Source organism: Megalobrama amblycephala, linkage group LG7 (assembly GCF_018812025.1).
Source record: "Megalobrama amblycephala isolate DHTTF-2021 linkage group LG7, ASM1881202v1, whole genome shotgun sequence".
NCBI lineage: Eukaryota > Metazoa > Chordata > Actinopteri > Cypriniformes > Xenocyprididae > Megalobrama > Megalobrama amblycephala.
This window is the reverse complement of record NC_063050.1, coordinates 41,764,463-41,778,844: the sequence shown is the minus strand read 5'-3', so window position 1 is coordinate 41,778,844 and position 14,382 is coordinate 41,764,463. Positions and strand designations below refer to the sequence as shown.

Sequence of the window (14,382 nt, the reverse complement as noted above, 5' to 3'; positions counted from 1 at the left end):
TTGTGAGAGCGATTTAAGAAAACTGTTTAAGAACTGTTCACTCAAAGGCTATTTTGGGGGAACCCAAAATGACGGTTCTATGGCATTGCTGCAAACACTAATTTGAATGAATGACAGACACTCCAATTCTGTGGAAACCAAATTGTGTGTCTGTTCTTCAACATTAGAAAATAGGAAACATTAATCTTCAATTGGAAGAGGTAGAAAGAACAGCTTTAGGGCATGTTTCCACAACAACGATGTACTAAAAACAAGGGTTTTTTTTGGTTGTTGTTGCATTTTTCGCATACAGATGACAACTTTGTCAAATAGGTCCCCGTTCACACAGATCCTCAAAAACGATTAAAAACTATATTATGCATGCCAGGCCAGTAGTTGGCGAGGTCACTTTGTAAAGAAACACTACGCGCCTACAGACTGAACACGTAATGCTCGTGACGTCACCATTTTCACAATTTGCCAAATTTTGTAGTTTACACAGAGTCGATAACAGTGTCGTTTTGAAAAACTTGCGTTTTCAAAAATTTGCATTTTCAGGCCGCCAAAATGCCTTTGTCGTTTAAATGAACGGCTAAAACGCAGTTTTTAGTGTCGTGTAAACGATCCCTTATAATCCATTTGATCACCTCTAACACATTCTCTGCATTTCTGTTAAGAGTCAGCAGAACTGAGCTTGGTCTGGACCAGCCCCAGGGGGGATTCTACACCCTTCAAATGATCTTGAACTGTCCACATGTACACACACACACACGAGTGCATTCTCAAACACAGACACTCACGAGCACACAAGCCCACCAGAAATCTGTTTCTCTATTGATTTTATGGGACCTGATAGCCCTTTTTCTCCCTCTCCGCACAGTGCTGAGGATAATACCAAACACCTAGAGCAGAAAAAGCCTCAGGAGGTCTAACATGGTTCCTCCTCCTATGCATACATGTGCATTTACAAGCAAATATGAGTTCGATGAGAGGATGAAATATGCAGGAGGGTAAATGGACAGGGAAAGTCAGTGTGAGAAAATGAAAGGGGGATCGGGTGGACAAAAGAGATAAAGGGATGAGGAATGAGAGCGGGAGAGGCAGAGAGAGAGAGGGCGCTTCTGTATTGAGAGCAGATGGTGTTGAACTCAGGGGATTTCAGTGTGCCGAGCTTCTCTCATTATCAAAGCGGCCTATCTGATCTCAGTCAATATCACACACACACACACACACACACACACACACACACACACACACACACACACACAGCTACTGTATATCCTACTAGTCAATATCACATATATACTCTCAGGTAAAGCACCTCTGATTATTCATCCAGTCAATATCACATGCTCACCCCGAGATGCATTTAAATATCAGGATAAATCATAGGACAGAAAAAGAGCAAAGTCTTGCTTAATGACAAACGGCCCCAAACAAAGCTCAGACACACACACGCTGGTCTAGTTGGTGCAGTGGCGGCAGCAGGCAGGCAAAGCAGGTTGCTTGACGCTCACTCCATCAGACAGGTATTTCCAGTCTGGGCTTTTTAGTAAAGTGTGTGTGTAGCGCAGCTCAGCCACAAAAAGCAACTGCCAATAGGCAAACACACCTGAGCTTAAAGCGCAACACCTGAGATACTAAATCCCCCACCCTCCGCACATGCATGCATGGCCATAGAGGCCATGTGTTCAATTTTTAATACATTTATTTGTGGGATGCACAATATATCGGCCACCATATCAGTATCAGCCGATATATTTGAATTTTTAATGTTAACGTTATCGGCCCAATTAGAAAATTTGGCTGATATATTAAAGCTGATGAATAATGGATTATTTCCCTCAGCTGAGACATTTCAGATGCGCACTGTCCGGAATTATGGAATTGCTTGAAATATGATTGATATCACTTAAAAAAGGAAAATATAGTTAAGTACAGTGCAAGTCTGTCATTTAAGCTACATAATATTATAATGAGAACATTATAATTGTGTTCTTGGGACATGGCTTTTAATGGAGAACTTTTGTTTTTGTAATCAGGCTCTCAAAAATTATAAAAAATTTGATTTAGATTTATCAGCCAATATAACGGTTATCGGCTTTCAAATATAAAGAATTATCGGTTATCGGTATCAGCCAAAATTTTCATATCGGTGCTTCCTTAAGTTATTTTTTACATGTATGTCATCAAAGCCCCGCTCCTGTCTCGTAACACTACACGAGCGGTGGCTACATTAACTCTAGGTGCATGAACACATGGGCGTGTGTGAATTTGCTCCCACCAGCTTGTTGTCCATGTCAAAAAGGAAGTGCTGTGGCGGATTAAGCCCATCATGCAGCAGGAAATAAGGATGTCAGAGGCTTGAACACTTTATATTTTGGAATTTCCATTCGGCTAAACAGGAATCATAAAGCACCGTGATGCCGTTGGACAGACGTGGCGATCGGGTCAATTATTAACTTAAACCCTAAAGTCGGTGGGAACAATTGTCCCATACTGTGGAGGAAAGCGCTGTGCTATTTTGGACCAGAGAATAACAACATTAGGCATCTAAAACAGAAGAGAATAGTCACAGCTTGGGTAATTGAATGAATGCATGTCTTGCACATATTTGTTACGCCCTAGTATCAAATCTGCCGCTTAAGATGAACCATGAAGTGCTAAAAGTCAACAGAAATGTTTAGATCGGTGTGTTGCTCATCAGAACTTGTGCAAACATTAACGAGGAAATAAGGAGCGCAATTTGCAATTTGGTCTGTCTTTAGGAAAGACACCCAATCGTGACCCTTAAAAGCACAAAGTCTGTCGAGTTCTTCACATACCTGCTGACAAAGCTTTAACTCCATTTATGAAGAGATCAGAGCTCACATTAAGCCTGCATGCAACTTTCCATTTTTAAAAAAGAAACTGTGGCATAACACCTCTAGTTTTAGACTGAAATGCCCTGCCTTACTGCATTACAGTATTCAAAAGTAAAAGAGATCCATTTCATATTCAACCCATTGACTTACAGCCATTTAAAAAAAATAATTTTATAATTAATTTTATTTAAAAAAATGTTGATCATCACAACAAATATTGGAATAAATGAATAATTGAAATGAAATGTTTATAAAGGTTTGCTGCATCCTGGATAAAATTATACTAGTAATTTTGTGAGGTAGTATTGAGTGGGTGTCATACAAGTGTGCATTTGTGTGCACATATACTGTATATTCATAGAAAATGCAATTTTGAAAACTCCATAAACAAGTGTTAAACCAGTCCAACAGAATCCCATACAACACTACACTAATTGAATGTAGTAGAGACTATAGCTTCATATCTTCACCCCCATATCCTGTCAGATGTGGTCAAATACAACTACAGTTGGATAGTCACAACCACATATGGGATAACATGATAGTGTTAGAAGAAAACTCATGTTTATTGTGCACCTCCAAGATAAAAATGAGATCCATAACCCAAATTTAGACTGGTGGTTTAAGAACGACTTACCTGCTCCGGAGTTTCTGTGCATTCCAGGCCCTGCGTGTCTGTGGGCGCCTGGGGAAAGCATGCTCCCGGGTGGGCGCAGGTTTTCCGTGTGTCCATGAGCAGCGCCGAACTGCTGCTGCTGCTGCTGTTGGTGGTGGTGTTGGTGGTGGCTTATTCCTCCAGCTGGACTTAGCGCACCACCGCCACTCCCAGCATTACCATTCGAGTTAGATAATCCACCGTGGTAAAATCCAGACCGCGAGCGAGATCGAGTCCTGGGGGGCTCCATAGTCACTGGATGGGGGTGATGATGATGATGATGGTGGTGGTGGTGGAAAGGGGAAGTGGGAGGGGAATGAGATACCGCAGAGGAGCTCTCAAGAGCTCCAGAAAGTCTAGTGCTGCCCAGGCTGTGGCCCCCCTCCGAACCCCTGTATTCCGCTGGCTGGGCCCCTGCGTCCTCGCATAAATCAGCACGCTTGGGAACGGGGTCCGGGGAACAGACGCGGGGCTCTCGAGACGTTGAATGACCAGTAGTGGCGATTGGCATTTCCTTCCGGCTTATATGATTCCCCCTCTCTCACTTCCTCCTCTTCGATTCCACGCCAGAAAACACTTACAGATTAAAACACTGTTTAAAAAACACATTTCAGTCATTAAAATGCTTACAAACATTAAGTTAAAAAATACTGTTTAAATATACAACATGAGTCATTAAAACGTTTTAAAAACTAAAAAAAGTTGTTAAAACACTCTAAAGCACCAGAGTTGACATTTGAATGAACCAAAAACTGTTTAAAAACATATTAGACTCATGAAACTATAAAAAACATTTATAGTAAAAATTAAAACACAGGTATTAAAAAAGGAATTAAAAAGAATTAAGTTATGAATAACAAATAAAAATGAATTAGTTAATTTTTTTTTTTTTTTTTAAACTTTAAACCCTTAATACATTACAGTAAAATTACATATATTAGTCTTTTAAAACAATATTTTTCACCGTTTATAATAAGGTAATGGGACAATGACGATCCAAATCTGCAGATTAATAAAACTGGTTTACTAACAAGATGATGAGGTTTAAAGCCTCTTTTTTGTTTTAGTAACTTCATTCCTTCTAGGCGTGTCCTAGGTACTAAATGCAAAAATATTATAAAAATATCAACAAAATTCTTCGTTGTCCCTTTAGTGATATTTAAAACATTTTGAACGGCAAACTTCCGAACCCAAACCAAGTCATATCAAAGGAGAAATAAGAAACAAAAACAACACAAAAACTAGCTGCGACGCGCTACACAACACAGCACGCACGTGCGTTATGTTTATAATTAATAAAGTAAATAAATAAAAGTACATAAGACAGTAAGAGGGAGCAGCTGGTTATCAGACACTTCCGTGAAGCGCTAGCGTTAGCTCCCAGCTACACAAAAACACACAAATAAACATAATATTGCCTGTCTGCCGCTCTTTTAACACACCTAACACACAACTATACTCTATCACAACCCGCCTTACTCATCCACACAGTGTTTAACTGATTTAAATCACATTTAGAGTGAAACCATGTAGATGTATTAGCTTATGTTAGCAGTGAATGTCGCGCTGGCTTTAGTCCACCATCTGCCTTTAGTCTCACAAAACTACCACAAAAAAGCCCTGGTCGTCCTTTAAAACCTCAGGGCCACATGTCCTGTCCTGTACATCAGCTCATCGCTAATGAATCTGCCTGGGTTATGAAAAACATTGATATTTATAAACTGTTTTGTGGCGATCAGTGAGAGGCGAAGCGCTCTAAAGTCCCTAATTATATTTACATCAGTGGAAAAACGATGAAGAAAAGCTCTTTTTTCCACTCCTCCCACTCAAACAAACGCATGTATATATTAGCTATTAAATAAAAAGCGGAACTCACCCGGAGCTGAGTGGAGCTGTGTGTTATGAAGTGTTTTTGAGCTGATCTTTTGGCGTGGTGCTCCTGCGCTCAGACGGTGTCAGTGAGAAATAATGTGACAGACCATCAGCGCGATTTCACAGCTCCAGTACAGCAGCCCAGAGAAGCCGAGCACCGAGCGACTTAGAAGAGTCCACGCACAAAATGAAGTGGAAACAAGCATTAACTGCTCTCAAAGCTAAATCATTCACAATTGAGGCCTATTTAACAATCCACCATTTTCAACTGAAATCAAAGACAAACTTCCATACCTATTGAGTGAAACCCTTCTGAAAACAATGAAAATGTCGAATGGTAAGTGATCTGTCCTTTCTACAGAACTTGTAACAAAGCTTATAAACACGCGTTTCTATGACAAAACTTAAAACGTGTGTGTGAATGGATTATTAGAGCTTTATAAGGACAGAGTATAACTGCACACTAGGCTAACTTAGGCTAAGTATTATTATATCCGACGTTTCGGCAGACGAGCAGCCTTCAGCGCTATTTATGAATCATTGGAGCTAACATATTTTAGCAATGTGTCTCTAAGACTTGGATAATATATTCCCATATGATATGTATATGCAAATTAAAGTAGTTTAGAAATATATTATTTATTTAGGCTATCCTTAAAGTGTTTAAGGAGAACTGTCGTCACAACATTTTATTTGAAACCAATAATAGTGGTTTCTAATGAGGTAAATTAATGTATTAATGGCATAAAGTTCAAATGAAAATAAAGTTCTGAAATAATACATTGATTTTAATATTATTATTAATAATAATAATAATTATTAAAGGGTCAGTTCACCCAAAAATGAAAATAATGTCATTAATTACTCACCCTCATGTCGTTCCACACCTTCGTTCATCTTCCGAACACAAATTAAGATATTGTTGATGAAATCCGATGGATCAGTGAGGCCTCTATTGAGAGCAAAGCCATTCAAACTCTCAAGGTCCATAAAAGTACTAAAAAGATATTTAAATCAGTTCATGTGAGTTCAGTGGTTCTATCTTAATATTATAAAGCAACAAGAATACTTTTTGTTCACCAAAAAAAAAAAAAAATAAAGACTTTTCAACAATATCTATATGGGCCGATTTCAAAACACTGCTTCTGAGCTTTACAAATCGAATCAGTGAATCGGAAAGTCACGTGATTTCAGCAGTTTAGCCGTTTGATAGGAGTAAAAAATAGGAATAAAGTCGTTATTTTGTTTTGTTTTTTGGTGCACAAAAAGTATTCTTGTCGCTTTATAATATTAAGGTAGAACCACTGAATTCACATTAACTGTTTTTAGTACTTTTATGGACCTTGAGAGTTTGAAAGGCCTCATCGGATTTCATCAACAATATCTTAATTTGTGTTCCAAAGATGAATGGTCTTACGGGTGTAAAACGACATGAGGGTGAGTAATAAATGACATTATTTTCATTTTTGGTTGAACTAACCCTTTAAATATGTGGTGCCTATATAGTCGATCGTGTTTCTATTGCTCTGGTCTAGTTGGAGCACTGAAGGGAATGCAAACTAGAGAGATGCGCCGCTGAAGGGGAAACGCGTGAATAATTTACAAATGTTAGATGCTTCTCCAATTTATCTTGACAACACGTATAAACTGCCTCCATTTACTTAAATATCCCCTGCACTTTTTCGATTTATGCAAACGTTTGATTTGCTTCGTCTGTAGTTGTTAACATGGGCCATTCTCTAGGGCTTGTTGGACATTTAAACCTGATCACGCCTCTTTTTGGCCAGTAGCAATAGTGTGGACATCGATGGAAGTCGACCAAGGCAAAACAAAGATTTAATGAAACTGACAAAAATATGTTGTTTACTTTTAAGTGACATGATTCTAGATTCACTTCCCTCAGTCTTGGATTAATGTATTTTAGTCTTAAGTATCAAATTTATGTGAACATAGTAGTAGGCTAATTTATGTCCTGAGATAGTAGCCTGTAAAGGGGGGCTGGTTTTTAATCTTGCTCTTTCTTTCTCTTTTTTTTTCCATTTAACTGATTTAACCCAGAAATAAATGTGTTCTGGGTTAAATAAAATGTTTAGTGAGTTAACAGATCTGCATTTTTCTTCAAGAAGTCTTCAGTGAGTCACATAGGAGCTGTGATGTGTGGGTGTGCAGTCCCATTTTATAATCCCACCTTGACACACTGTTTTTATCTCACTTTCTTTTGAAAGTCACATGCACGTCATTTGCTTCCCAGAATGCGTTTACGATATACTGTTTATTCATGTCCTGTTATCTCTTTATGTGTAAGCTCCGAGCCCAAAGTAAGATCTTTCCTGGTAACACTGAAACGCATAGGATAGATACTACACTTATAGTAGGCGTGTTCTGTAGTGATAATTTAAAGATTGGGCGAGAGATGGCAGCAAGAGGGGCTGCTTTGAAAGGAAATATGGGGGAGTGATAGAGAGAGGGATAGGGGGATGGGGAGAGAGAGGATGGGGGTAGGGAGGTGTGTGAGAGTGTGTGTAAGGGGGGGCTCGGCTGATATGTCCTCTTATTGGTTTGTTCAAATGGTGGGGGAGGGGCACCCAGCATACACCAGCTGTATGAGGAGAGAGAGGAGAAACAAAGGGTGAGATGGCGAGGGGGGGGGGGGGGTAGCGTACATTTCCTCACTAATATTCCGGGATAATTAAAAATCAGGCAGGGCAGATGATTTAAAATGCTGATACGCTCAAATTAAAAATGAACATGCACCCAGATTCTGATCTGTTTCAATATTAAACAAAAAAAAACTAGTGGAAAAACTTGCTTTTAAGTATATAACTCTTTTATTAATACTTAATGAATATTTTACAGTAGTTTCATGTTTTCAATTGTTACATTGTTTTTTATCCAGTGCCCATTCTCAGCACTCTTTGACCAGGCAGATTTTATTCATCAAGAGATCTTTGTAATGTAGTGAAATGCGTATACGTACATAAGCCCGAGGAAGCTGTGCTTTGCATTATTTATTTAAAGGACAAAGGAATTACTGGAACCCTCTAAAACCAGTGTGACTAGTCTCAAAAAAGAGAGAGCGCGCAAGACCGAGAGAGAGGAAGAGAGCAGACTGGGTGAGAATGAGCGAGAGAAAGAAGGGGAAAAAAACAGGAAATGAGAGAGGGAGAAGGGAGGAGAGCGCCCGGCCTCCTTGTGTTTAAGCCAAACCAAATCTGAGGGAATTGGCATTGGCCGCTAAGCATGAGAACCGAGAGGAAAAAACTATAAGACAGAAAAAGGTTGAAGAGAAATGCCAAGAATGCAAAGGCAAGAATCAACACATTTAAGAGTCTTTCGTTCTGCTGGCTGACTCGCTCTCTTTTCTGAATGCAATTATAAACTACCACATTTTCACACTGTAAGCTGAAAGCCGGTTTTGATTAAGACGCGTCGACTTGGGTGTTGGTAGTCGGCGTTAATTAGTGGAAGACCTGGGTTTAATCACCTCTGCGAGCCTGTAAACATAAAAACATGTCTACTAAACCTAAAAGTTCTTCAAAATGGTGCATTCTGGTAGGCAGCTGGGACGTCTTAAGCTGTCTTTGAATAGTTAGACATCACCATTTGGCTGGGACAGATGAGTTTACTGATTCGGGATCGCTGTGATGTCTTTTGGAGTTGAAATTGTGGGATTCTGGTCTAGGCATCCCGTGTAGCGTCTTCCCTGTTAACATCAGAGGTTGAGTGTTTTTGCCAAGTTTTCTATAGTGGGTCAGGCATAGATTCGCTGTCTGCTTTTAAGTCACATGGCCCATGGATGTCATGCCAAAACCTACTGAGACTTACAACACACACACACAATCATATATACATCACACACATGCCAGCTTGTCTCAGGCCTGCGGCTTTGTATGTTAACGTGCCACATACTGTTCACATAAACATGTTTTATGACATGTTACTAATGCCAAACCTAGATAATCACGAATCAATTTGCTAACAAGAAACTCTTATGAGTTGTTTCCTTTTAATGAAATTTTTAAAGAGATTCAGAAACTCAGGAGTTGGCATGTTTAATCAGTCTGACGAATTCTTCAATGAATGAATTCACCAAATCAGTTAGAGCGGCTATAATCAACTGTACAAGTTCCATCTTAAAAGAGTGCTGTAGGGAAGATGTATTTTTGTAGGTTAAAACCCAGAAATGAGTTAACATTTTAGCACTTCTGGTTCCGTCGTCTTGAAGTCAATGGGTTTATTTGAATAGGATTTTGGTTAAATGCCTGAAGTAAGGTCTGTGTTTAACAGAATCTTAAGATATTTTCTTATTTTAATGTATGACAAAATAAATTCACCTTCCCCATTCATGATTGTTTAAAGGTGCCCTAGAATCAAAAATTGAATTTACCTTGGCATAGCTGAATAACAAGAGTTCAGTACATGGAAAAGACATACATTGAGTTTCAAACTCCATTGCTTCCTCCTTCTTATGTAAATCTTATTTGTTTAAAAGACCTCCGAAAGACAGGCAAATCTCAACATAACACCGACTGTTACGTAACAGTCGGGATCATTAATATTTACGCCCCCAATATTTGCATATGCCAGCCCATGTTCAAGGCATTAGACAAGGGCAGGCAGTATTAACGTTTGGATCTGTGCACAGCTGAATCATCAGACTAGGTAAGCAAGCAAAGACAATAGCGATAAATGGCAGATGGAGCGATAATAACTGACATGATCCATGATTACATGATATTTTTAGTGATATTTGTAAATTGTCTTTCTAAATGTTTGTTAGCACGTTGCTAATGTACTGTTAAATGTGGTTAAAGTTACCATCGTTTATTACTGTATTCACGGAGACAAGAGAGCCGTCGCTATTTTCATTTTTAAACACTTGCAGTCTGTATAATTCATAAACACAACTTCATTCTTTATAAATCTCTCCAACAGTGTGTAATGTTAACTTTAGCCACGGAGCACTATCAAACTCATTCAGAATCAAATGTAAACATCCAAATAAATACTATACTCGCATGATCTGAAGCATGCATGCAGTATGCATGACGAACATCTTGTAAAGATCCATTTGAGGGTTATATTAGCTGTAATTTTGAGCTGAAACTTCACAGACACATTCAGGGGACACCTTAGACTTATATTACATCTTGTAAAAACTGGTTCTTGGGCACCTTTAAGCTTTTACATATCTTGACAAAGGGTAACAAGTGGCTAAATGGGACTACAGCATTTTCGAACAGAAGGGGTTACACCGACAACTGCTGTAGTCCCATTTAGCCACTTGTTACCCTTTGTCAAGATACGCCCGCTCTAAGTGGGACTCGAACCCGGGTCTGCCGGCATGGGAGTCGGGTGCTTTAACAAGGAGGCTAAAGACTGAAATCTCTAGAGTGAGGTTTACACGCACCTCCCTAAACCTCACCCCCATCCGGGTCACGGCACCAATGTAACCCCTCCTGTTCGAACCGCCCGCTCTAAGCGGGACTCAAGCCCGGGTCCTCTGACATGAGAGTGGGGTGCTCTAACAAGGAGGCTAAAGACCGAAGTCTCTAGCGTCAGTCAGGTTTACATGCATAGCTCTTATTAGCCTTAGCCTACGTCTGTTACATCGGGAACCATAAGGCCTGTACACACCGGGACGAATATCGCGCGCGATTATTGCCGACGTTTAACGCCTCATGACTGAACAGGCTAAAACGCCTTCATTTTTAAGAAAAATGCCACAGGTTTGTTTTTTTGGTTTGACTCGCCACGTTAAAAACTGACAGACCAATGAGGTTGGCGCTTTTTTTCACGTGCCTGAAGCTGCTGAAGTTACAGTAAAACACGACTTGTTGGCGCTCAAGCACAAAAGGGGCTTGCTGAGCACACATTGATACCAAGACGACGAAGAGGAAGTAAGTAGACGAGGAAGACCCCTACAAACTATCCCTGCATCTCAAACAGCTCTCTAGCTTCCTAGGTCGTGTATCAGTATACCGTGTAAATGAATGTGGCCGACTCCCTGATCAGTGCCCTGACTAGTGAACTAGGGAGCTGATTGAGATGCACGCTATGGGTGCTCTGCCAGTTCTTGGCCACATCAATAGATGTGTATTATTTCTGTATTTTTACTGTTTTTTTTTTCTTTTACATTCAAGAAATATAGTGGAGAATGTCTGTTTCATAAATATGTTTATTTGCACTACTGTTCACTTGCACTTGTACTACTTATTTGTAGTACCATTTCTGACTACCATCTCTTATATGATATGTATGCCATTTTATTTCTGCATTTTTATCATCTTTAACTTTATTAATATCATAAATATGTTTATTTGCACTACCGTTAAGCACAAGCGCCATATACTGTCAGGGAGTGAATTTGCATGTTCACTCTGCGTGTCGGCAGTGAAAATCGCTTGGGTATGAACACAAAAAAGAAAAACGCTGAAAAACGCTGGCGATTAACGCGTGCGATATTCGCCCCGGTGTGTACAGGCCTTTAAACGTCATGACTCTGAATGGGAAAACTCACTAGTCCACTTTTATACTCAAACTTTCAGAGGAAATATATATTAAATAAAGATTGTCAAGATGGTTAAAGATGGTGATGTTGAAGTAAATTGACCGTGGTATAGTTTTTTTATAGACTACGTTTAGCTTTTTATTTCTGTCGATTGTATTTAGGTTTCTAAGTTCATAAAAGTTGTTAATTTGTCATGATGAACAAAACGTGTAAGAATTATAAACTTTTGTTGGTCAGAGCTTATTTTCTGCAATAATCCAAAAGCCAGTGGAAAAATCCTGTTGGGTTTTTGTTGAGGAAACCAGGGTGATGCTAACTTCTGGGTTGCCCTACAAAAATATGTTATTACTGCAGTGCTCTATACATCATTACTTCAATGTAACCATTAGGCTGCTCTGACTTGCACTGAATAAAAGCAAAAATATATACTCTATTTATCTGTAAACCTCAGTTTTTGTTCATGTTCATCCTAACTTTTATAGCTACTTTAAGCATTATGGTAATGCAATTAATTAATACGCATCTTCACCTAGAGAGCTTAATTTTAGCTCTTTAGATTGGTCCAAGTATGAAAAAAGTTTGGAAACCCCTGTACTAATGTACACTCCCAAAGTCTTATTTTGCTGCATATTACCATTTTCATAAACCAACCAGGTCTAATACAAAAAAAAGGTGTATTATTCAGAATATTTGAATGTATAGTGAAACTGTTTTTAATATTTTGTAATCATATTTCCTACATTTGAAACAAAGCTTTCACTAGACACTGACACAACTTACCCCAAAGCATCTGACTCACTTTGTCCCACAGCTACCATTCAGGATGCTTCATTTAATAATTCATGGCTAATCTTTAGCAAAATAATTTACATGTTCATTGGCAATTCACCAACATGTATAATGTATATTTTCAGACCTGAATAAATTTGCTTTGACCTCAAATTAATTTTATGTGCCATGTGGAAAATATACTTTGAAATGCAAACAACAGTTCTGAATAAAAAATGATTGTCACTTTTCTTGTGTTCATCTCCCAGACACCGGCAGCTGTAAATGGTGAGTACTTTCTAAATATGTATTCACAATCACATGGCAAAAATTGTGCACAGTTTGCTTGATTAAGAGGGCGACACAGCTTACCCCACTCTCCCCACTCTTATTCTATCCCCTCTCCTCCATTTCTTAGCCAGAAAGAAGAGGATTTAGGCTGGTTTTTCAGAGCCAAACCAAACCAGCATGAAAAAAGGACAGAAAGAGAAGCCCTCCCTTCCTCTAACCCTGTTTTGCTCTTCTCTGTGTAGTTTGGCAGTAGACGGTAGTGTTGGTGTGTGTGTGTGTGTGCGGTCTGTGTGAACAAGCGCTCATGTGGACAGGGCTCTGACTCTGCTGTTTGGTGAAGTTCCCAGTTAGGCTTGATGGGAAATGCTTTTTTATCCCTCACTGAATGAAGTTGGTTCAGCATACACATAACTGTAGAGTAACCATTGGACCAAATGCTGAGAAGAAACTCATGCCTGATGCTTACCTGCCCAACAGAAATCCACTATTTAACCCTCTATGGTACGTCTCATGTTATTAATATGAAATAAACTACCATTCAACAGTTTGGGGCAGTACAATTTTTTTATGATTTTGAAAAAAGTTTCTTTTGTCTCATTTGTTTGATCAGAAATACAGTAAAAAACAGTCATATTGTGAAATATTATTACAACTTAAAGGAACTGTTTTCTGTTTTAATATGTAATTTATTCTTGTAATGGCAAAGATGAATTTTCAGCATCATTACTCCAGTCTTCAGTGTCACATGATCATTCAGAAATCATTCTAATATGCTGATTTGGTGCTCAAGAAACATTTCTTATTATTATCAATGTTCAAAACAGCTGTGCTGCTTAATATCTTATGGAAACCATGATGCATATTTTTCAGGTTTTAGTTTTTTTGTAACAACGTACAATGCTTTGTAATTTTTTCCTGTCGGTCTTCTTCAGTTTAATGCATTCTTGCTGAATAAAAGTATTAATTTCTTCTGAAAAACAAAATCTGATCCTATACTTTTGAACGGTATTGTACAGAAGTTTGGAAACATTACAATTTTTTTAATGTTTTTGAAAGAAGTCTTTTATGCTCCCCAAGGCTGCATTTATTTAATTAAAAAATACAATAAAGAAAAGAAAACAATTTTAATTTGTAATAATATTTTTCAATATGAAGGTTTTTACTGTATTTTTATTAAATAAATGCAGCCTCGGTGTACATAAGAGACTTTTTTCAAAAACATAAAAAATTGCAATGTTTCCAAACTTTTGACAGGTACTGTATGTTTACAAAAATAAAAACATAAACAGATATAAAAAAAAAAAAAATAAATAAAAAAGCGAACTTTTTGGGAAATAGCAACACTGGCCTAGTAGCATGGATGCAGCATCATGCAAATGCAAATATTTTCAGTTGCTGAAGACATTTTAGAAATATGCTTCAGCCATGATGAATTTATTCCA

At 38.5% G+C, this 14,382-nt stretch overlaps 1 protein-coding gene and 1 long non-coding RNA gene across 5 annotated transcripts in view; one reads left to right on the top strand and one right to left on the bottom strand.

Annotated features, from left to right (window-relative positions):
* Positions 1–5,520, bottom strand: part of rnf38 (ring finger protein 38) — a 38,298-nt gene extending 32,778 nt beyond the window's left edge. For 2 of the 4 annotated variants that reach the window (XM_048197505.1, XM_048197509.1), the window contains exons 1-2: positions 5,375–5,520; positions 3,481–4,090 (exon numbers count right to left, since the gene is read on the bottom strand). In XM_048197505.1, the coding sequence (XP_048053462.1) occupies positions 3,481–4,009 (529 nt within the window). In that variant the 5' untranslated portion in view covers positions 4,010–4,090; positions 5,375–5,520. Of the gene's footprint in view, positions 1–3,480; positions 4,091–4,462; positions 4,918–4,940; positions 5,337–5,374 lie in introns of those variants that run through there. The other 2 variants (XM_048197508.1, XM_048197507.1) reach the window with 2 other exon arrangements.
* LOC125272577 lies at positions 5,381–13,487 on the top strand. The gene is made up of 3 exons (XR_007185887.1): positions 5,381–5,707; positions 12,919–12,937; positions 13,068–13,487. It is a non-coding gene; the product is annotated as an uncharacterized LOC125272577 (long non-coding RNA).
* Positions 13,488–14,382: the final 895 nt, after the last annotated feature.